Here is a 25,132-nt window from a genome sequence, read left to right on the forward strand (position 1 = left end):
CACAACTAGATTGAAACAACTACTTGACTTGGAGTTGATGGGTCCTGGAAAAATACACTTAAAATAAGATTTGGGAAAAAAAAGTTAAAAAAAGAAAAGAGCCTGCCTTTAAAAAAAATTAATATAATAATAGTAATAATAATACAGCAATCTAAGATTTTAGCAGTCTCGGTTTGTGCCTTGATCCTTTCTCCAGGTTGTCAGGTACAACTGATACTTCTCTAACCCATCTTTACAGTGGCTTTCAACATGGTTGACCACTCCCTCCTAAAAACACTGTTTTCTCTTGGCTTCTATGTGCCACACTCTCCTGGATTTCCTTCTGTATACTTCATTGGCCAGTCCTTCCCCACCTCCCCTGCTGGCTATTTCAGATTTTCACTGAGGTGACTCAGGGCTCAGAAGGACTGAATATGGTGTCTGACATCACACAGCTGATAAACAGCAGTGTGGGGCTTGAAACTATGCTCCTTTCTCTGCACCATCTCCCACCTTCAAAGAGCTGGATGTCTCATTTAGTTGCATTAAAACAGAAATACTCCCTGTATCTTGAACTGAGAAAGGACATGAAGGTTGGGGTAAAAGAAGGGTTCTGGATCAAGCATCTTTGACTTTGTACAAATGAGAGCGTGTGTCTGATTTTTTTTTTCAATAGGTATTGGGGAAAAAGAAAGTTCAACGTTGTGTTGGTTATGCATACTGGAGTATTAACAAACTGCGAAGAGAAAAACTAAAATTTTGTTGGGCTCTGACTTGCGGATTTCATTAATTTATAAAAACTGTTTTCCACTTGTACCTTCCCCACATCCAGTGCTGAATCATGGCTCTCATCAAATGCGTCTTAGATCGACAACCTGGTTTTAAGTTTCCTTTGGATACAATAGTTACAGTTTTTCACGTTCTGCTAGCCTCCTCACCATCCTTGTCTGGGGAGCCTGTAATGTGGCTGCAGGCTGTTGAGGTGTGGCGCTTTGCTCATAGTTCCAGAATGCTAGGGGTCACATTACTGACCCTGTGCCTTTTGTCATTTGTTAATTATTAAAGATGGCTTTCCCATAGGTGAGACCTCCGTGGCTCTCTGCAGGCTCTCCCTCACCTCTCCGCCAGCCCTGGGCAGAGCTGTGCACCGGGCCGAGCCTGACCACACTGGCCTCCTATGCCCTTCCTGGCCGCCATGTCTTCACTTTGTCCTGTTGTCCCTCCAACCCCCCCGCCCTAAAAACTTCCGTCTTGACCAGTGTAGCAGTCCTGACTGCTGCCAAGGAAGATGCCGGGGGGCTTCTGAAAGGCTCTGGGGCCTTTGTCTCTAGGGCACAGCCAGATTCTGGCATCTTCTCTCTGCGTGCGTTTAGATACTCTGACAGGCTGGTGGGATGTGGGAGCTGCAGAGGCGGGGTCACAAGAAATCTCTGCTGGTTTTTATTGTTTGTGATTTATTATCACACTTCTTTTTTTCTGAAGTCATTGTTAAAGTCAGGCTTGTGCCGAGAAAAACATTAAAATATATCACATTGATGAGACTCTGACAAGCCCAGAGTCTGATGTGGCTTTCTTGTAGCTGCTGCCTCCCAGGCGATACAATTCTAGAGAAACGAGGACCTCTTTTCCTACCTTCCTTATGAATGTCTCACCCCTTGGTCACAAGGACATCCCATAATAATAGGGAAGAAACCCTGTGTGCAACTCTGTCCATAGCCAAAATGAAATATGCGTGACACGAGTTCTGTGAGTTTGCGCCAGGTCTAAGTACTGTGTATTCCATTTAAAACAGGAAGACTTTTCAAATTAAAAGCCCTTGTGTAAACCTTCTTTAATATGCATGAAGTTTTCACCTCTAAAATTTTTCTCAAAATTTTTATTTCTAATCCTTAAAGAACATAACAATCTTTTCCCACCCACGTGTGGGAACACATCCATTCGCAGCCACAAGTCTGCCTCAGGGAGAAGCTCCCCACCTTCAAAAGTCCCTTGCTGCTACCCCCCCCACACACACACACACACACACACACCTCTCCACTCCCAGTGCAGAGGTTCAGTCTTCTTTGCTGCTACTCCAACCTGGGGTCTGAGAGCTCCCCAGCGTTCTGACCTCCTTCTCCACTGCCCTGAATAAATCTTTTCACTCTTTCTTGGATGGCTCCCTTTTCTATGGCCTTTGGTGTTTGTTCCAGACTTTCCTTACTTTCCCTTCCTTCTTTTGCTTCCTGCCCCACAGGGAAAACTGAGGCCATCAGCCTGTTGTCCCTTCGGTTCTATACACACATGAGCCTCCCCTCCACCTCTCAGATGCCTGAGACCCAACCTATCAGTCTTCATCCAGTTCAAGATACAATTCTAATTCCAGAGGTGGAACTAGAAATAAGTGTGCCTTGACACAGATCCTAGAACACAGGTATATTTAGAACATGTATATTGAAAACCCTTTGTCCATGAGGAAGAAGGGAGGGCAGGACCCACACACCCAGGGAGAATGACACGCATCACTTTGGGCCAGGGACGAGGCCATGAGTCTGTCATCACCAGGTTCTGTAAACATGTTTCAAGTCCTATCTTATTCAACTCCTCTGCTTTGTTTGATGCCATCAATAGCTCTTGCTTTCTGGGAGTTTCTGTTACCTGGCTGTCATAGCAACCCCTCTTCTGGTTCTCCTTGTCCCCTGTGCTGTCCCTTCCTCCATTTCCTTCTCAGTCTGCTTTTCGACTGCCTGCCTCTCCGGAGCTGGTGTCCCGAGGGGGCTGTCTTCCTCACTGTATATCCTCCTGGAATGGTCTCATTCATACCCCTTGTCTTAGGTGAGGTTCCCCAGAATCAGACCCTCAGATAAGATTCATGTGAAAGAGATTATTAGGAAGTATTCCCAGGAGGGGAAGACAGAAGGGGAAGTAGAGGTGAGCAGGAAGGAAGGAGACCACACTGGGGTGCCATGATACCAAGTCAGGTCACACAGGATTGCTCTGGAGGCAGTGTGGGTCATCCTCAGAATTGTCCCATCAGGAACAAGGGCCCCAGAGTATGGGACCCCTGCGCCTGTTGCCGTTGCCTGTGAGATGTCCATTCCCAGTACTTCCAGCTTTTGTGTTCACAGGTAAGACAGCCCCAGGGAACCTGAGGGCCACATCTGACAAAGAGTTACAGACAACATGCCAAGAGCTGATGTGCACACAGATGGTGAAAGTCCCATGAGATACGAGTGGGGCCTGGGTGCTGCTGGCCACACCTCCCGCCTGTGCCGGGGGCGCCCAAGTCTCCCGGCCAGCGCAGCCCAGCTCTCTCACAAACATCAGATCTGAATGCTTACCTGCTCGTTTGACATCGTCTCTTCCTGGCTGCCCTACAGGCTTCTCACACTGGTAATCCCCTCTCTCCACCCCATCTGCTCACCTCTTCTAGTGTTGACCTCATGGGTAGAAGCCTGGGTGTCTTCCAGCTTCTCCCTCTCCTTCTCCCCTACCCTGGGAGGAGTTAAACCGTCACTATGAATTCATCTTGTAAGTATTTCTCAGTTCTCAACCCCTAACACTACTGTCTCTCTGTTTAGAACATAATGGCTGTGGCCACCAATCCAACAGCCTCCTAATTGTTTTTTCTGCCTCTGGACTTGCCCTATCAAATCCATCTTCCTCACTTCCATGGGGGAGCTCTACTTAAAACACCTTGTGATTCTCCCACCCCCTTGCTTAAAACCTTCCGAAAGTTCCTGTCCCCTCAACTCCAGCTCCAATAGAGCAGTCAAGGACCCACACACCATCACTCCTATCTGTTTTTGCAGTTTCTTCTCTTGTCATTCTTTCCTTTCCCCTCTAGCCACTCCAAGCAGTTCATAGAACCCTACAGCATTAGATTGCCATGGCTGCCATAACAAAAATACCACAGATAGACAGGTATGTGGCTTAAACAACAGAAATTATTATTATTTTGTAGTTCTAGAGGCTAAAAGTCCAATGTCAAGATGTCAGCAGGTTTGGTTTCTTCTGAGGCCTCTCTCCTTGGCTTGCAGATGTTCTCCTTCATGCTGTGTCTACACGTGGTCTGTTCTCTGTGTGCCTGCATTACTGGTGTCTCTTTATATGTCCTAATCTCCTCTTATAAGGCTCACCCCAGGACTCATTTTAAGTTAATTACCTCTTTAAAGGCCCTATCTGCAAACGTAGTCACATTCTGAAGTATTGGGTTGAGGACTGCAACATAAAAATTTTGGAGAGATATAATTCAGCCCATAACACCTACTGTCTGCCTGTTCTTTCTTACTGCCTTGCCTATTTTCATGTTAGCTTTATTTAGCGTATCTTTCCCTTGTTGCATGACTCCAAATTCTCACCCCTGCTTTCCTAAAGTCTCAGGCCTTACCCCGAAAAGATAAGCTGGTGACCCACTTCTGTACCCCCTAAATGCTCTGCTTGTGTCTCTATCCCTGATCATACTACATTATTTGATAATTATCTTTAGAATGGGCCATTATTAACTTGCCAATTTTTAACCAATTTTTAACCTACAAAAACAGCAATTTTATATGTTCTGACTTAGTCCATCTCTCTTCTGACCCATCAGCCTCTTGAACCTGGGGACTATGTCTGCTTTAGTGCTGTGGACCACAGTGCTGGGCACCGAGTGGGTACTTAATAAACGCTGAAGAGATGAATGTGGTCGACAACATGATCTCTGTCCCTGTGGTTCTCTCTATCATTTGGAGAGTTGAAATAGTGGTGACAGGATACTGGTAGGTAGACAAGTCCTCAGAGTTCTAAGAACTGAGAGTTTACCACTGGTAGGTTTAGTTTAGGAGGGGTCCTTGGGAAGGCACGAGGCTCGAGCTGCGACAATAAGAAAGGACAGCACTGAGACTGGTAAGGAGGTGGAGGGAAGGAAACTCAATGAGCAAAGCCTGGCAGGGTAAACAGTGATGTGATGGTGGAAATGGGCATTAAATAAGAATGAGTTTGCTGGGGAGGATAGCCATTAAGAACCAGTGAGACTAAGTAATGGAGTTCCTTAGATGCCAAATTTAAGGGTTTGCATGTGACTATCCCGGCAATGGGGAGCTATTTTCAGTTCCAAGAATGACATAATAAAAATGGAGTTCTGGGAAGATGACCCAGACTTTGAGATGACACCTGATCAGAGGGACAGAGTCTGAATGTCAGACGGGATTAGGTGGCTGTCTCAGGAACCCAGGCCTGAGTTTAGAAGAGCCTAGAATCCACTTCTTGGTTGGCCTGAGGCTCTAAGTGAGTTGCTCATTTGGGGCTATTCAAAACTGACTGAAATGTCCATACATCTTCAGAGGAGTCTTCTAATGATGTGACATAAAGCTATTCCAGACTGCAGATAAGGACTGACCCACTGAAGGAGCTGGTTGGATATGTGGGCTTTGTGAAATGTGTCATGACTTTGAACAGAGTGAAACGCAGCAATCCCAGGCTGAGGCCTGGTCGATCCTGCCTCATTTTGGAGAACTCGTCTGAGGATGCAGGCCTGAGCTCCCTCCAGAGCGTCTCAGTCTTCAGTCTCAGCCCAGGGGAGTAGTATAGGCTTTGTAAGAATAACCCTAGAAGCCCAACTGCCTGGACTCAAGTCCACTTCTGACTCCACTCGACACTCTGTGACCTTGAGAGAGTTACACAACCACACTGAGCTTTAGTCTCCTCTATAAAATAGTTTCTGCCTTAAAAGTGAGTGTGAGGAATCCATGTGATGAATATATGCAAATCCTTTAGAACGCTTGTTTTAGTTTGAATCACAGGATATTGCCATTTGGTGCAACTAAGATGGCTGAATATTGTCAGTTCCCTATTCAATCTATACTAAATCCTCAACACACATTAGCTACTATCATCTAGTCCCTCTGGCGCCTGGTAAATGTTTACCATAGAAGTGACAGAGGACACAAGAACGCAGCCCCTCTAGCCAGCCCAGTTTCCCTCCCAGCTTATAGTTTCTTCACGCTGCCTCGTCCCCTTCTCTCCCCAAAGCTCTGAGCTTGGCCAGCTACCTTGTCACTGCTGCCACTCTCCCCTGGTGACTACAAAGGGCGTCCTATTCCTGGCTCTTTACCAACCAGGGCCTGCAAACACCTACCTTTCCTCCTGACAAACTTGGGCTGACGTGTTCAAAAAGTAAATTTTACTAAGAAATTGAGATTACGTTTTTTAAAAAGGTACAAGAATGCGTGGTTACAAATGAAAAGGATGAGATTAAAAGCAAAAACAAACTGAAATAAAAATTGAAAGTTAAACAAAGATGTTCAAACGGATAGCTTGAGGAAAGAATTAAATCAGCAATGTTTCTAAGAAACATAGGCTCCTCATACCCTCCATACTTGTGGTCTAATCTCTACAGACGTCCACCCTGCTGTCCCCTCTGGCTCTGCTCTGTAAAGCTTCTCTAGCTTCTGTGCAGAATCTGACCACAGCCCTGAGAAGAAAGTGTTCTTGCCTCTATGGGCTTTGGCGCTCTTACCCGAGCTCCCAGCACCAGCACTGGCCTGGGCAGTTTCTAAAGTCTCTACATCTGTCTCTTGGAATTCCCGCCCTCCACCCTCTGTCTCTCAGGCCTGGGATCCCCCCCACCCCATTCTCTCTGTCCGGGTTTCTTTATTTGAACCACACACACTAGCCAGCTAGCTGTGTACACCGTTTCTCCGCTTTCGTGACAGGAGGGTGCTATACCTGTGCCAGCATTTTCGGAAAAACTGTAGGGCTCTCAGCCAGCCAGAAACAGACTCTGCCCTTTCCTGTTTCCAACGCCAGCTCCACCCCCCTGAGCTGCCCACTCAGTTCCTGTTTCCTGTCAGAGGGACACCCTCAGCTCTTACTTCTTTTACTCAGCAAAGATGACAGACATGTCCTGAATAACTGAACTCAAATAACCCTCCCTGTTCATTTTTCTAGACCGTTCCCTGGTTACTCATCACTCAGGTATTTCTAAGGGAGGGATAGAATTCTCGATAGGCCCCTAATTACATACTTACTGTACAGGGTGTTTCAATTTTGCAATAAGATTTAGTAGGGGTTGCTTTTTTTAATATAGAAAAATTTAAGTTAAGAAATAAAGCAGTTTATAATCACTACCTAGTTAACCATGATTTTTAAAAAAAATAAAAGTACATAACAGGAAACTTCAAACAGTTTAGAAAGGTATAAAATTCCACCTCCACCACCGTAGTCCTCACCCTAAGAACATCACTGCTAGCGTTTTCTTGTGAATCCTGCAGAAAATAAGTTTTATAAGTGTATATGCATACTTTTTTTGTGTTACTGCCCTGTGTGGCACTGATTCCCTGTAGTGCTATTTGCCTATGAAATAGTTCCCTAAAAAATAATTGATATACTTAAACAAATCTATAATAGTTCCCTCTCATTTTGCCTATCCTCTAAGGATATCTCATGTACTCAGCCAGTCCTAGCACTATGTACATTACATTCTTGGCTATTTTGTGTTAGTTTCCCACTCAGAAAAACTCTCATGCAGTGAGTGCTTTCTTATGTAACCCTAAATTGACTTTGTTCTACAAAGTATTTGCTTACCCCCACACCCCTCACATAGTTTGTGTTTTGGCCAGTGGTTTTGACCTAGAATAGCTGACAGAAACTGTGACAAGTATTTGTCGGGACCTGCTGCAAGGACGTGAAAAAAGGATATCCTACTAACACGGTATAATCCAGTTTTATAGGGGCTACATCCCATTTCAAGTCTGTGGTTGAAGAGAGAAAGAATAAAAAAAGGGGAGTGTACTTCTGTTCAACATTGTACTGGAGGTTCTAGCCAAGGCAATTAGGCAAGAAAGTGAAGTAAAAGGCATCTGGGTTGGAAGGGAAGACGTAAATCTCTTTTTCCAGATGACATGATCATATATATAGAAAATCCTAAGGAATCCTGCCCACCCCCCACACACCCAATAAACTATTAGAACTAGTAAACAATTCAGTAAGGTTGCAGGATACAACATCAATAAACAAAAGTCAGTTGTGTTTCTATACATTAGTTACAAATAATCTGAAAATGAAATTAAGAAAAATTCATTTATAATAACATCAAAAAATGATAAAATGCTGAGGGATACATTCAACAAAGGAAGTGCAACACATATACTGGAAACTGCAGAACATTGTTGAAAGAAATTAAAGAATTAAATAAATGGCAAGACATCTTATATTCATGAATTGGAAGACTTAAGATTGTTAAAATGGCAATGCTTCTTAAACTGATCTATGGCTCCACTGTAAGCCCTGTCAAAATTTCAGCTGACTTTTTTTGTTTTGCAGAAATAAACAAGCTGATCCTAAAATTCATACAGAAATTCAAGGGACCTAGAATAGCCAAAACAATCTTGAAGAAGAATAACAAAGGTTGAGGACTCACACACTTCTCAATTTCACTACTTACTAGAAAGCTACAGTAATCAAGACAGCGTGATACTGGCATAAGGACAAAAATATAGATCAGTGGGATAAAATTGAAAGTCTAGAAACAAACCCTTCCATTTATGATCAGTTTGACAAGGGTGCCAGGACCATTCAATGGGGGAAAGAATAGTCTTTTCAACAAATGATCATGGGACAGCTGGATATCCACACGTAGAAGAATGAAGTTAGACCCTGTGCTTCATACCACAAACAAAAATTAGCTCAACACGGATCAAAGACCTAAATGTAGGAGCTAAAACTATTGAACTATTAGGAAAAAAACCGTAGGTGTAAATTGTCATGATCTTGGATTAGGCAGCAGTGTCTTAGATGTGACACCTAAAGTGCAAGCAAGCAAAGGGAAAACCAGTAAGTTGGACTTCACCAAAACTTTTGTATTTCAAAGGACTCCATCAAGAAAGTGAAAATACAACCCACAGAATGGGAGGAAATCTATCTGAGGGACTTGTATCTAGGATATATAATGAAGTAAGACTTCAGCATATAGTTCAACAATAAAAAGACAAATAACCAAGTTTAAAAATGGGCAAAGGATCTAAATAAACATTTCTCCAAAGAATATATACATTTCTCCAAAGAAATCCACAATAAGCACATAAAAAGATGCTTGACATTATTAGCCATTAGGGAAATGCAAATGAAAACCTCAGTGAGGTATCACTTCATACCTACTAGGATAACTATAATGAAAAAGACAGCTAGAACAAGTGTTAATCAGGATTTGGAGAAATTAGAATCCTCATACACTGTTGGTGGGAATGCAAAATGGTACAGCTTCTTTGGAAAGTAATCTGGAAGGTCCTCAGAAGGCTAAACATAGAGTTACCATACAACCCAGCAACTCCACTCCTAGGGATATATCCAAGAGAAGTGAAAACATAAGGCCACGCAAAAACATGTACTCAACTGTTCATAGAAGCATTGTTTTTTCTTTCTTTTTTAAATTAATTTTTATTGAGGTAACTAACATTAGTTAGTATATTACATAATTTTGACATGTACAACATTCTAATTTGATATCTATATACTCTATTGCATGCTCTCCATCAAAAGTCTAGTTTTCTTCTGTTAGCATATATTTGACCCCCTTTACCCATTTCACTCTCCCCCCACCCCTTACCCCCACCATTCTGTTGTCTGTATCTGAGTTTGTTACTGTTTTGTTTCATTTGTTACTTTTTTGTTTTATATTCCACATATGAATGAAATCATATGGTTTTTATCCTTTTCCATCTGACTTATTTCACTTAGCAAAATACCCTCAACATCCACCCATGTTGTCACAAATGGCAGTATTTCATCTTTTTTATGGATGAGTAATATTCTATTGTATGTATGTATATATACACATATATACCACATCTTGTTTATCCATTCATCTGTCAGTGTACACTTAGGTTATTTCCATATCTTTGCTATTGTAAATAATGCTGCAGGCAACATAAGAGTACATACATCTTTGTGAGTTAGTGTTTTCCTATTCTAGAAACATTATTCTTAATAGCTAAAAAGTGAAAACTAATGTCTATCAACAGATAAATGGATAAATAAAATGTTTTATATCTATGCAATGGAATATTAGTTAGCCACAAAAGGAATGAAATACTGATGTGTACTACAAAAATGGACAAATCTTGAAAACATTATGCTAAGTGAAAGAAGCCAGACACAAAAGGCCACATATTGCATGATTTCTTTTATCTCAAAAATTCAGAATAGGCAAATCCACAGAGACAGAAAGTAGATTCATGGTTGTCAGGGGCTGAGGAGAGAGAAGGGAAAATGGAAAGTGACAGCCAGTAGGTATGGGGTTTCTTTTTGGGGTGATGAAAGTGTTCTGGAATTAGGTACTGGTAATGGTTGCATAACCTTGTGAATATACTAAAAACCACTGAATTGTAAATGTTTTTAAATGGTGAATTTTATGGTATGAATTATATCTTAATTTTTTAAGAATGAAAGGAACTGATGGAAATCACTGATGTTCTATAATATCTCATAACCTCACCGTAGCCGTAGGGGGGTTGACCAGCAATTGCCTGAAGGAGAGATGGAAGAAGAAATTATGGCAGGAGGCAACTGGTGTCCTCAGGGCATTGGATGAGACCTAAGGGGTCATTGTTAGTCCCGATGCCAGGGAGGCATCTCCGTAGTGTCTGTGGTGTAACAACCCCACAAAGAGATGGTTCCCTCCCAAGAAAGCACCCCACAAGTACAAGTATATATACATAAGTGTGTGTGTGTGTGTTTCACCTCATTCCATTTTTCACCTATACCTTCCATTTTTCTCTTGATACAATCCTGACTATTCTGTTATCAACACATGTAGGTCTTTTTTTTTTTTTTCAATTGCTGCAGAATATTTCATAACTAACTGTCTAACCACTTGTTAACCATTGGACTTTTTGGTAATTTCAGTGATTTCCTGTTTTTTGCATTCACAAGCAGTGCTGTGGTGAATGGTCTTACACTTACTGTTAGTGCACAGAATATTAAATAATAAGACCTAACTAGTACACAGTTGCCCACAAGACTGAGAAGGGAGCTGCTCTCCCAACTACTCGTCCTGTTTTACATCTTGGTGTATGTTGGGCTTCAAATCCAGGCAAGCCCTGCACCCCCTGCCACCCTCCACCCAGAAGGGAAAGTCCTTCCCAAGCTCCCACAGACCATCTGCTCCTCCTTGAGTCATAAGATGAGACGAGCCTTCCCATATCTCAGCACACAGCACCACACATGCTGTTCAAAACGTGCTTCTCGCCTCCCTTGTAAAATGAAACTGGTGTTTGTCTCATTTGCCTCTTTCTGGGATCAAGTCATGGGGTTTTTTTGTTTGTTTTCGGGGTTTTTTTGGCGCAGTACAAGAAAGTTTTCCATTTTTATCCTTTCTACGTTTGCTTCCTGTAATTTTCAGGTTCTCTCTATTCCTGTGTTCTGAATGTGTAGCGGACTGGCAGACTGTGTTTTTTATGATCACCTTAGCCCTGACTAGGTGGGAGGCGCCTTCTAAACTGGCTAATGAGGATACCAGTTCAGGTGTATTGTACATGCACCTCTCTTTGCCCCACACTTTCCCCCAGAACACAACCCCTGTAAAAGTATAATGAAAGCCTTGTATTGGCTCCTGCACTCTTAAGCTAAATCTGTCCCCAAATATATGTGGCTGAGTAAAATTCAGTTAAGCTTCCTCTCATTCATTTACGTTTTTGTTTTGTTTTTTGTTTGTTTTTAAATCAAAATCGCCCTTGATGCTGATTTAGCAAGGCCAAGGCTACATAGCAAACCTATTGACTCCCCTCTGCAAAATAATGTCTTCCTTCTCAATACTGTAGCTTAAACATATCCCAGGTTATTCTGTCTCGTAAAATCATAGAATACTAGGATCAGAAAGGGCCTTAAGTGTGATTTTGCTTAAGCCCCCATACTCCTGACAGATAGCCACCCAGCTTCTGCCTGCCTGCTTCCAAGATCCACGTCTCATTGCTCCAACAAGCAGCAGCATCCGTGTGGGAACAGCCCGTCCTAGAATGGTTTCCTTAGCTCGGGGCAGAAGCTGCCTCCCGCCAAGGGCTGCCTGGCCTCCAGAGTCGCACAGGATTCACCTCTTCTCACCCAAACCATCCACATGTCTGGAGACCATCTTCTCTCCTTGCCTGCTCACTAGGTCACAGGTCTTGGTAAATCTGTCATACGTATAGCAGGTTAGGAGAACGCTGGTCCTTTGTTGTTCTCTTCGTGAACAGTGGCCTTCTCCATATGTGACATGTGAATAGAAAATAGTACTCTGAGGTTATGCTTGTGAAGAATGCAGAGGGACTGTGATTGCCCCCCTTGATCTAGATAATCCAGATGGGAAAAGACGAGCAGTAATCCAGTGGGATGCACTCCCGTCTGCACCGTGCTCCTTTGTTAATCCCAGATCACACACCTTCTCATGCCAGTCTTACCATTCCCACTCCTACATTGTTTTCTCCTTAGCAACATCCATTGAGTGCTTCCTGTGTGCCAAACACCGGGCTAAGCACTCAAGATATGTTATCTCCTTTAATCCTCAAAATGGCGCTGTGAGAGAGGTACTAGTGGCATCTGCCTTCCCATTTGGTAGATGAGGAAACAGATGCATGGAGATGGTAAGCAGCTGGCCATGTTCCCACAGCTAGTAAGTGGCAGAGCTGGGATGAAAGCGTAGGTAAGTCTGGCTCCCGGGCCCCGTTCCGAACCGCAGCTCCCCACTCTGTCTGGCCTCTCCCCAGCAGTGCATCCCACTACAGCCTCACTGCTCCCATCCTGCCCCCCACCACCATGTTTATTGTCTTGGAAGCCACATTAGTCATCTCTTGCAGCACATTGAGTTTACAGACAGTTTAATATTCTAAATCTTTTTCACAAGCAGATGCTTAACTTAAAAAACCTCTTTGTCCTTATTAACTATTGTTTTGTTGGATCCTCATTCTAGCCTGTGGTTTCTTGTCTTAAAGGTGGATGCTGTCTGTCAATCAACCAGTTAGACTCCTGACTTTGGCCCTTATGCAAATCTATTAAGCCAATAAATCACCATTCCCTGGGTACAGCCCTGAGGAGTCCCTCCTAATTGTAGCAAGTAATGAATGCATAGCCTTGGTGTTCTGTTTTTTAACCTCCTATAAAGCCACGGAACAAGCAGCATACATTCACCACCACATCCATTCTGCCAGCTGTCATAGAAGTCGGGGTGCCTGACGCCCACAGTGAATGTTGAGAAGTGGCCCTTGAGATCCCGCGCTCCTCATCTTCTTTTCTAAGTGCTCACAAACTATCTGTTCTATAACCAAGTCACGAGTTTTGCCTCCCCTCCTCTAACCCCCTTTTCCTGTTACAAATCAGGATGGCATCTGTCTGTCTCCACCAGCCCCTTTCCCAGTCTCCATGGCTTGATCCCCCCAGAGGTCCGTGATTGCATCTGGGCCTGGAGCCAGGGTTCCTTTCAAGGATGAAGGAGGCCTCCCCACCTGTGCTGAGCATCAGTCCCACATATGAAACCTCAGTTCCCATGTAGCAATGCTTATCCTACCATGCACAGTTTGGAACTCTTTCTCCTTGGCCCAAAAGTTGGAGCAAAGTAGGAATCAACTAGTTCTATTCATTCTGTCACCTTCCAACACCTGGTCTTTCTTATGCTCCAGACTTCGAAAACTCTTTTTGTTGTCCTGGGCATTTTCCATTAATATCAGGTCGTTCTGAATTTTTGCCTTCCTGGTGACAATTTTACAGATTCCTGGCTCTTGCATTTAGCTTTTTTCTTTTTCTTTCTCCAGCATCCCCCCTTTCATCTTTTGAACATGTCCTTTGAAAATCTACTTTATCAGGAACCTCCTGCGTGGTCATATTGGTGTCTTTGCTCTCCATTTTCTTCTTTGTCGACTTTGAAAATGTGTCCATATTATCTCTTGCTATGTTGAATGTGGTGTTGTATTGCTCAGACCATTGTATTAATCTGTTCCTTGTTTTCTCTGTTTGGGATTTTGTTTCTTAGAGAGGAATTTCTGATTTATGGCCATTCAAACCTCACGGCTATTTTGGTTTTCTATTGATGCTCATTACTTCCTGTTTTCCTAAGTTTCATCTGTTATTTTCCTACCTTGCTTATCAAAATTTGCAGAGTTGGCTCATGTTTTCCACAGTTCTGCTAACCGTGGTTTCTTTCCTTATACCCTCCTCAGCGGCTGGCCTCGCCACTGTAGGTACCGACCACTGGCTCTTTTCACCATCAAAGGACAGAATATACCTTCTTCACTTCACCCTGGCTCCTTGGAGAGATGCCTCCTTTTGTCTTCAGTCATTTTAGCAATTGCCTTTTTCAGCACCACAGTAATATCCTGCTCTGTCTGCTACAGGGTAATGGTCCATGATGGGGAAAAACCTTTATGCGGGATAGCTGCTAAATTCCCCGGGAAAAGCACAGAACCGGTCAAACTTGCCAAATACCAGTAGCTTCGCCACAACTTCATTAGTTAAAGGTGTGCACCTTCTGCCCGGTTCTCTTTGGGAGCCCTGTCCAAAGGCAAATCACTGGCCACTGATCACTGTGCACACGTTTTTAGATAGAAAAATAGTTGCAAAAACAAATGGAGGAAGTAAAATTCCTGTACTTGTCAGTTATTCCGCCTCCAGCTTTCATGCAGAATTTTAGTAATTTCTTAGTAATTTCTTTAGTAACAGAGTGGTATACACTATGGGTGTATGGGTAAGGAACATTCCCAGACCTAGCAACACCTGAAATGTGTGGTTTCTTTTTGTTTCCTGAGAATAATATGGCATGGAGCAGGCTTAAAGACCAATCCCTGAAGGGTTTACATTCAAAATCAGGGGTCTCGCAAATGGAAAGCATAAGGCTACATGTATGTGCCACATCGTTAAAAAAACAACAACAACAAATACACTTTATTTTAGAATAAGTTCAGTTATAAGAAGTTACCAGAAATAGCAGACAGAGTTCTTGCGTTCCCTTCACTCAGCTTTCCCCGGTGATAACATCATATATAACATAACTATAGGGTGATGCCTTTTTAACGTCTCTGCCTGTCAGAGAAGAGCTGGCACTCTCTGAACCCCAATCAGAATTCATTATGGTGATAATAGCACATTTACGTTATGTGCTAAGTGCCAGCAGGGACTCTGGCTAAGCCCTCTTAGGTGCTACGACAACCTAACAAGGTGCCATGGTCACCATCCTGGTCCCCTTTTTACAGACAAAGAAACTTGGTTTCAGGGGGTATGATTCACTCAAGATAACGTGGCACTTAAGAGTCAAGATTCACGCCCAAATTTTTAACCAGTGTGTTATGTTGCTTCCCCTGTGGGTCACACTTGTGCATCTGTGGCTCAGATCAGTACCGTGGTGCAAGTGTGTACACAAAGGTAGTTTTTAACTTTCCTCATTATTGCGGGTAAGTGAGGCCCTGCTCCTGGACTGGACCCTCCAGTGATGGGCGGCAGCTGCAACTGATATGCAGACAGGGATGTTGAATGCTGATGAATCCCTTTCTGCCTCATGCCTGGGATGCCTGGTCCCTGGCTCAAGCGCTACAGTAGTGAGTTTATAGATGAACATACCTTGTACCAAGGAGTGTGAGATGGAGAATACCCACAGGTGGCCCGTCTGGGCTGCAGCAGATCAGTAGGTGTTCAGACCCACTGAAGTACAGATAAGGTGTTTCTAGATGGCTCGATAGATTTTTACTATTTATCCTCATGAAAGCACTGCTCAGATCAATATATGGAACATTCCCAGCGTCCCAGAAACCTTCCTGGTTTTCCCCACTCTGTCAATACTCCCTCCCAAAGGTAACCATTCTGATCTCCATCCCCATAGCCCTGTTTTGCCTGTTCTTTGACTCCGTCTAAATGGAATCATACATTTGTATGTACTGTAGCCCCCCCATCTGTGGGGAATGTGTTCCAAGACCCCCAGTGGATGCCTGAAACCACAGATAGTACCAAGCCCTATATATACCATGTTTTTTCCTATACATACATCCTTTTCACTAATAGGAAGTACTTTACGGCTTCTCTCAGGCATATCCAAATTGCCGCCACCACTAACTACTCTTGCATGTTGGGCCGTTATGAAGTGAAATAAGGGTGACTTGAACACAAGCACTGTGATACCACAACAGCCAATCTAATCACTGAGAGGGCTGCTTAATGACTAAGAAGCAGGGAGCGCACAACAATGTAGATACTCTGAACTAGGGGATGATTCACGCCCCAGGCCAGGCAGAGTGGGAAGGCATGAGATTTCATGACGCTGCTCAGAACAGTGTGCAATTTAAAACTTATAGATTGTATATTTCTGGAATTTGCCATTTAATATTTTGGACCTAGATTGACTGAAGGTATCTGAAACCGTGGATACAGGAGGGACTACTGTACTCTTCATTGTCGTGACTTCTTTCACTCACCTGTGAGAGTCCTGTGTTCTGACATGTAGTAGTTCATCCTGTTTCCCGCTTTCTCTGTGTTCATTGTCTCTCTGTACAGACCTGACATAAGTGGCATTATGAGAACCAGAGTAGCACAGAAATGGAAGTCAGCCGTTTTCCACTCATGGAGTGTCTTTTCCTCATAAAAACTGTCCCTTTGATTTCTTGCAAAGTTTGCCTGGGCACTGCTCCCTCCAGCACCACATCTACTTTAAAAGGAATATCTTGGGGACTTGTACGTTTGCCTTGGATGCTGTCAGCATAAAAGAATTTTCTTGAACATTTCTTCATTTGGAGAGAGTGGAAGAGGAGACTATACGAGGGATGCTTTCTGGAAGGACATTTTAGGCAAAGGAAAAAAGCACCGACTAAAAGCATCATTAGGAACTTGAGCCCGGAAGTGAGCCCTCAGTGCAGAGATTTATGTTGGTGTTCCAGGTTCCCCCCTGCACACACACACACACACACACACACACTTCTAGTCTAATTCAGAGCTCAAGGGCTTAAGAAACACACAGCAACTCTGTCTCTCCAAGGGCTGGGAAAGCTGGTTTGAATTCAGGCTGACTCTGAGAAGCCTTCCTCCCTGCAAGGCTGTGGGTGGTAGGCTTTCTCTATCAAAGCCAGTGTGGTTTTCTTTATAAAAACACTCAACCCCAGGACAAACTTGAGAACAGGAATAAAGCTGATGCTTTTCAATGGAGTCTTAAAATGAAGATGAAAGGAACTAGTTATTTCTGCAAGTATAGTCATGTAGGTAAGTCTGGGATCAAGTAGAAAAATGAAAACTATGCAGTTTGCCCTAGTGGCGTGCCGTCATCTTTCCTTTAGGTATCTGCTGGTTCCAGTCCTTGTGTCTGCTGGGATAATGTACTGGAGTATTTGGCAGAGACTTAATCTTTGCTTGGCCACTAGAGCACCCTGCCAAGGGACTGATTTGGCAGCTGGGTCATCCTTAGGCACTTCCATTTATGTCCAACATCCTTACATGTTATGTCTGCGAACATATGGGATTAAGTGAGAGAACAACCTATATACATTGTCTCTAACATCCGATGACCAACCTTGAATTCAGCAATATTTATTACTAACAATATTAGAATATTTTATTAACTCTTTCGCTGTATTGATTTCAAGTTTTTTTTCAAAATGTGTCAGAAATCTACAAAAAACCAAAAAGTTGATGTTTTGACTTTTATGCATGTAATATTAATAATAACAATTTGAGCTGCTTTGTATATAAATGACATTATTTTATGTGTAAAAATTTCCTATTATTCATTCTTGAAAAACACAAAAATATAGAAAAATGTACATCTGCTTTCCTAAACTTCCTTTCTGGAAGTTCCCATCCGTACTCAGCGGATGGAAATATTCATTTGGATATATCTGACCGTCGCGGCAAAAGGGTTAAGTTTATTGAGTAATTTCTGTGTCCCTAGCCCTTGCTACTAGGGATTTTGCACGTATTATTTCAGTTATTCCCCACAGGACCTAGGGATATAGGTAGCGTTACTCCCATTTTGCAAGTGAATAAATTGAGGAGTAGAGAATTTCACTAACCTGCTAGTCAGTAACTGGTGTAAGAAGTAGGGTTGGGATTCAACGCTAGGTTTTTTGGATTCCGAAGGCCATGGCCCCTGTACTGCACCACTCTGCCTTTACAGTGCCCACTGGCCTCTCTGGTGTGCCAGTCCTCTCGTGGGCCCTTGCCTTCCACTCACCCCAACACATGCTCTTCAGTGTTTGTCCAATAAGTGACTAGTTTTAGAACAGCTGAAAGGTGCAAATATTTTGTCACATATTTTGATGTTAGCTAGTTGTTGAAGCTTCACTCTAACACAACTATATTTTTTACAGGAATTTTTTAAAAAAAATATTTAAAACCATAGAGCATCATGGAAAAAGCTCTGATAGGTAATAAGGAGACGTTGGTTTCAGCCCTAATGTCACCACAGATCAAAACAAGCCGTGAGACCTCCGATGCAGACTTAATTCCTGTGTGCCCCCATTTCCCTCGTTTGTGGAATGAGGAGGTTGAAGTATGTGGTTACGAATGTCCCCACCCATTCTAAAAACATAGGCTTCTATGACTTTTGTTTTTGTGATTCTAAAATGGCTTCAGAGTACAAATATTTCTTAAAGGAGCCTTACTTCTAAATGCAATCAAGAGAAGTGGATAACATTGGAGCTTTCAAATTTCGGGGAAAAAGATATGTTCTTTACTCTTCCAACTAAAGCTACATTTTCCATTGCATTTCCAGTCCATCATTCCCGTCAAAAGACAAGCACATAGGTTCTTAAATAATTCATATTGGAGCTTAGATTCCTTGAGGGCCTGGCAAGCTGTAGTCTTGGATAAAATGATGTAAAATATCGCCAATAGCCAATCTCAGGTTGCCAACCCAAATATAAATCCCTCCTTGTTCAGTATATGAATTTATAATGTAAACTGTTTTAAATCATACCTGGTACTAGTGAATAGAATTAAGACGTTATTGAGCAACTCTGAAAATAAGAACTGAGATGATATGGTCTAATTAGTTAAGAATGTGCTATACTTAAAGAAAATTTCACTGCATCATTTTAGACCCAATAAGGAGAAAACTGGCTTCGTGAGCGACTCAGGATCATCTGTCATCAAACATGGGCTCAATCCAGAGAAGGTCTTCATGCAGGTTCATTACTTAAAGGTAAGGGCATCTAAATGGCAGAAGCCCATTATTAGGGTGTGGCATTTTTCAGGTTATACGAGGTCTGACAGTTATGTTCGCGAACTCATCCTAGAAAAAGTGCTACATACCTCATTGCTGAATATCACTACGGTCACCTTCAAAGCGCTTCCCTTGGGAAACTGCACTGACGCCAGTGCCTACTCCACCCTTCAAAGCAATTTTGGAACCCTTTTTCTGGAATGGCCATCAGAGCTGTCGTCGTATTACCGTTGATGTCCTGAATGTCATTAAGCTGTCTTCCTTTCAATATTTCCTTTATTTTCGGGTAAAGAAAGAAGTCATTGGGGGCCAGATCAGGGGAGTAGGGAGTGTGTTCCGATACAATTATTTGTTCATTGGCTAAAAACTCCCTCACAGACAGTGCCGTGTGAGCTGTTGTGATGCAAGAGCCATGAGTTGTTGTCGAAAGTTCAGGCCATCCAACTTTTTCATGTAGCCTTTCCAGCACTTCCAAATAGTAAACTTGGTTAATTGTCCAGTTGGTACAAATTCATAATGAATAATCTCTCTGATATCAAAAAAGTTTAGCAATAGCCTTGCAACAAGTTCGCGAACTTAATTGTCAGACGTCGTACACATAAACAATGAAGATTAGTAACATGGTTGAGGCAAAGTAAAAAAATCATCAACATTGTAAATGACTTCTGACTGGGCAGAGATATCTGATTTTCCAATAATTAAAGCACTTCATATCCAAAAAGTGAGGCACGAATCAAAGAAAGCTGAACCTCCCTTCTGCCCTGTACCTCCCTTCTCTCTGCTTTAAAGAGCAGGATCTTAAAGTTGTCAGGTTCCAACTAGAAGACAGGAGTAAGAAGGATGTATTTTAAGTTGGAAAGGCCTTTTCTGATAGCTGAGGGAGAGAGGAGTTGGGCGCCTCTTCACTTTGGGTCCATGATGGATATCCAGGCTTCCTGTAAACCATGAAAAATGCGATACCATCAACGGATGAATTGAAAGCAAAGTAGTTGTGCATAATTTCTAGGCCCAACCTTAGTGGTAAGAATGTAAAGGGCAGCCTGGGACACATCAGATGGAACATTCTAGATGTGCATAAAGTGCTGGCGGGTAAGCTAGAGTTAACTGTGTGAGCATTTTCTGATGAACCCATAATAGGCATCTTTTTTTCTTCTTCTTTTTCCTTTCTTCTAGGGCTATTTCCTTCTCCGATTCCTTGCCAGAAGACTTGGAGATGACACCTACTTTTCATTTTTAAGAAAATTTGTGCGCACATTTCATGGGCAATTGATTCTTTCCCAGGTAATTTATGAGTCCTCATGAGTCCATGATGTACAGTTGGAGGGGGTGTGGCATGTGGGGACTAGATTATGTGAGTATTAAAAAGCAGAGAAAAGATTTACGATTTAATGCAATAGGAAAAATGGGAAGTTAATGAGGTGGACGTGGGAAGTGTTTCAGGGAGAGTGATCCCTGTAGTTTGGGGACAGTCTGTGACCCAAAGCTCCTGTGCACAGTGATGTGGATAGTTGCATTTCAAGTGACCTTAGAAATAAAAGCAAAACAATCCTGCAACGTTGGAGCCTTTCTATCCTTTTATCTCAGCTTGAATGCCACAGTCTCAGTCACCCCCGCTAAGCAGATTGGCATCCACCCTGTTACTCATTGCCTTCATCGTCCCTGCATTATTTATAATTATATGTTCTATATTTTCATTTATGGACCCATTTGTTTGTTTTCTGTCACCTCCGTTCTATGTATACGCTCATCAAGACCAGACCAGTCCTTTTATTTCACCAGTACTGAATATATGATTGGCACACAGTATGTACACCATATATATTTGATACACAAATAGATTAATAGCAAGATGCACTGAAATGCTCAAAGAAAGACCCTGTCAGCTTATACAGGTGTGGGGCCAAGCTGAGCACAGCAAAAAAGTTTAACAGAGAGGGACCCTCTCTGAAAACAGTGCTTGTAAGTGACAGATAATAGAGGGTGCAACTCCAGTACAGATTGGACCAATGGGTAATTTTGCCATTTGCCGTTTGTGCTCATGTACAGTTTTGAGCTCACATTGTCCACAATGTTATATATAAAGAATGTCCATGTATAATCTGAACACATGGAGGCAAGAGCATGAGTGTAACAAGACTAGATGGCTAGTCCTCGTGTCTACATTCTTTTCATTCTTTTCATTGAGAGAAGAGGGAGTTTTCCTCAACACATATTTGGAAAGGCAACTTGAAAAGTGGCTCAGAAGTCTTATATGTTTGGTTGACTGATTAGCCCAAATGCCTACTGCTAAAAACTACTTCTTACCAAGGTCCTGCATTGTTAAATGAGTGCATTGCATTTACATGACTTCTGAGGTTCTGGTTTCAACTTCCCATGGAACACTTAGTGCTCCTCCCACTAAATCGTTTGGATTTTCTTCTTGTTTTTCTCTTTGAATAATAGCTTTATTGGTTTTTCTATAAAGGCTTTATTGAGATATAATTCACATACCATAAAATTCGTCTTTTTGAAGTGTACGAGCCAGTTGTTTTTAGTATATCACAAAGTTGTGCCACCGTTCCCACTATCTAATTTGAAAACATTTCCATCACCCTCACAAGAAATCCCATGTTCGTTAGCAGTCACTCCCGATTTCAACCTCCCTCAGCCCTTGGCAACCACTAACCTGTTTCTGTCTCTAGGGATTTGCCTATTCTAGACATTCCATATAAATGGAGTCGTATTATATGTAGCCTTTTGTGACTGGCTTCTTTCATTCAACATGTTTTCAAGGTTCATGTTATAGGCATGTTATCAGTACTTTATTCCTCCTTTTATTTTGATTTTTACTTTTTAAATTGTGGTAAAGGATACATACAACTTACCATTTTAACCATTTGTAAATATATAGTTCAGTACATTAGTATTGTTGTGCAACCGTTACCACCGTACATCTCCAGAATGCTTTAATTTTCCCAAACTGAAACTTGGATCCGTTAAACAATAACTCCATGTTCTTCCCTCCCCGTAGTCCCTGGCAGCCACCATTCTGCTTTCTGTCTCTCTGAGTTGACTACTCTAGGGACCTCGTGTAAGTGACATTATACATTATTTGTCCTTTTGTGTCTTATGTCACTTAGCATAATGTCTTCAAGGTTCATCCATGTTGAAGCATGTGTCAAAATTTGCTTCCTTTTTAAGACGTAATATTTCATTATATGTGTAGACCACATTTTGTTTATCCATTTTTCTGTTGATAGATGTTGTGTTATTTATGCCTTTGGCTCTTGTGAATAATGTTGCAATGAACATTAGTGCACAAATATCTGTTTGAGTCTCTGCTTTCCATTCTTTTGAGTATATACCCAAAAATGGAATTGCTAGATTATATGCTAATTCAACTTTGAGGCACTGTCTTACTGTTTCCCACAGTGGTTGCATCATTTTACATTCTCACCAGCAAAGCACAAGGGTTCCACTTTCTCTAACCCTTGTTTTCTTTTTTTTTTTAAATAACCATCCTAGTGAGTGTAAAGTGGTATCTTATTGTTTTAATTTGCATTTCTCTGATAGCTAATGATGTTGAGCACTTTTTCATGTGCTTACTGGCCATTTGTATATCTTTGTTGGAGAAATGTCTATTTAGAAACTTTGCTGATTTTTTTTATTTGGGGTGTCTTTTATTATTGAGTTGTAAGAGTACTTTATATATTCTAGATTCAAGTCCCTTATCATATTATGTTTTGTTAATATTTTCTTCATCACCTAATTGAAGGTCATGAAGATTTAATCCTATGTTTTCTTCTAAGAGTTTTATAGTTTTCACTCTTATATTTAGGTCTCTTATCAATTTTGAGTTAGTTTTTGTATATTGTGTGAGGTAGATGGTCCAGCTTCATTCTTTTGCATGTGAATATCCAGTTTCTCATGACCATTTATTGAAAAGACTATTTTTTCCCTCCATTGAATTATCTTGACACCCTTGTTGAAAATCAATTGACCATAAATGTAAGAGTTTATTTCTGGACTCTCAAGTTTATTCCATTTATCTGTATTTCTGTTCTTATGGCAGTATCATAATAAGTTTGGAAATTACTGCTTTTTCAATTGACATATACTCATTTTTTAAAAAATTCAAGGAATACAGGAAAGTACAAAGAAGAATGTAAAATATCGTTCAAAGTCCCACCTGCCCAAATACCTTAAATTAATATTAGCTGAATGTTATTCTGGAAATTGCACTCTCTATTTCTCTGTCTTTCTATATGTTTTATATGCTATGTGCACATGTATATGGGGTGTGATCAACAAATATGCTGAATGTTTACATTTTTAAAAAATTATTACAGTAAAAGACACATTGCCATTAATCCCCGTCAAAATATGTCTCCTCACTTCCAACACACTTATCCCATCCTTCTTGCCACTTCTGAAGCAGTTCTCGAAGTCCTCTTTCGTGAGTGTCTTTAGTTGCAGTGTCATGGCTGCTCCATGTCCTGAATTGATTCAAAACATTTACCTTTCATGGTCATTTTGACTTTGGAGAAGAGCCAAAAGTTGCACGGTGCCAGATCCAGTAAATAAGGTGGATGAGGCTACACTGTAATGTTTTCATTTGACAGAAATTTCCATACCAGAAGCGATGTGTGACATGGAGCATTTCCATGTGATCACAAAATACAGTGAATGCTGCTGCCGAGTGCCACCCAACGGAAAGGCAGAGTTCTTCAGTACGGGAAGCGGCGGGTCAAACCTTAGTAACAGTGTGTGACAAGTTTCAACTTGTTCGGTGTAGTCGGTCGGGTGTGAGCTACGATTGAGAGAAGTTGTGTTTTAAAGTGTGCTATAAATCATCCTCCACCATGACAATGCTCCATGTCACGTATTGCTTCTGGTATATGGCAATTTCTGTCAAATAAAAAGATGATGGTCCTCATCCACCTTATTCCCCGGATCTGGCACCTTGCGACTTCTGGCTCTTCCCCAAAGTCAAAATAATTCAGAACATCGAGGCAGAGACAACAGTGCAACTAAAGATACTCATGAAAGAAGGCTTCCAGAACTGCTTCAGAAAGTGACAAGAACAATGGCATAAGTGTGTTCAAAGCAAGGGGGGAGAATTTTGAGTGGGATTAATGGTAATGTGTCTTTTTACCATAATAAATTTTTTTTGGTTTAAACATTTACTGTATTGTTTGATCACACCTTGTATGTATGTATAGTATATAGATGCATGTGTACACACATGTATAGATACAAAGATATATTTAGAAATAATTTTATAAAAGTAGGATTATATTACATGTGATCTTTAATGAAATGTTTTAAATTTAGTTTACTTGAATTTAACAAATGAAAAAGAAAGTAAAATGAATAGAAAGGACTTTCCTGAACTTCAGATAAATGTGAGAGATCGTTTCCTAAATGATGCTTCTATGGTTAAAAAACACAATTACAAAAAAAACAACAACAAATCTTTAAAAGATTGAAATTCTTTTTTTCTCTTTAGCTATATATTTTATTTTTAGAAAGCATCAATCAGTTTATTTGTTTTTGTAAAAGATGAGGAAATCAGCAGTTATGTACTTCCACTATTCCCCCCCAACTTTTAATTTTTCTTAATTAAAGTTTTGCATAGTTAAGGTTCATATCATTTATAGTATGTGCTGTAACCATAGTTTTCACAGTTGTTTAGCCTTAGCTTGTATTTAAAGGATTTCAGAATTCACCACCAGTCATTGTACTATGCTTCTATACTCATGAATGCTTTATTTTGACTCAACTCTTTGTTGGCTGAATTTTGATATCAAATTGATGTTCAAGTGGCAGACTCACTGGTTCTGTGATTTATGAGTTCTTATGTGCTTAATTCAGAATGTTTGTTTGTTGCCTTTATATTTGTATCACAAACTAGCTGGGTATAATATTCTTGGGTTGCATTTTCATTTCCTCAGAATTTTGTGGATTACAAACTTCTGGCATTAAATATTGCTATTGAAACTTTTGAAGTCAGCCTACTTTCCCCTCTTTACACCACTCGGATGACAGAAGAAT

At 41.4% G+C, this 25,132-nt stretch overlaps 1 protein-coding gene across 13 annotated transcripts in view; it reads left to right on the top strand.

The window, feature by feature from the left end:
* The window catches only part of AOPEP (aminopeptidase O (putative)), a 344,124-nt gene that overhangs the window by 205,312 nt on the left and 113,680 nt on the right, over positions 1–25,132 (top strand). For all 13 annotated transcript variants that reach the window (XR_012495672.1, XR_012495671.1, XR_012495670.1 and 10 more), the window contains exons 8-9: positions 18,976–19,078; positions 20,273–20,380. Coding sequence is in view for 9 of the 13 variants with exons in the window: in XM_074330243.1 (XP_074186344.1) it covers positions 18,976–19,078; positions 20,273–20,380 (211 nt within the window). In the remaining 4 variants the exon portion in view is untranslated. The remainder of the gene's footprint in view (positions 1–18,975; positions 19,079–20,272; positions 20,381–25,132) is intronic.

This window comes from Rhinolophus sinicus, linkage group LG04 (genome assembly GCF_036562045.2).
Source record: "Rhinolophus sinicus isolate RSC01 linkage group LG04, ASM3656204v1, whole genome shotgun sequence".
Lineage (NCBI taxonomy): Eukaryota > Metazoa > Chordata > Mammalia > Chiroptera > Rhinolophidae > Rhinolophus > Rhinolophus sinicus.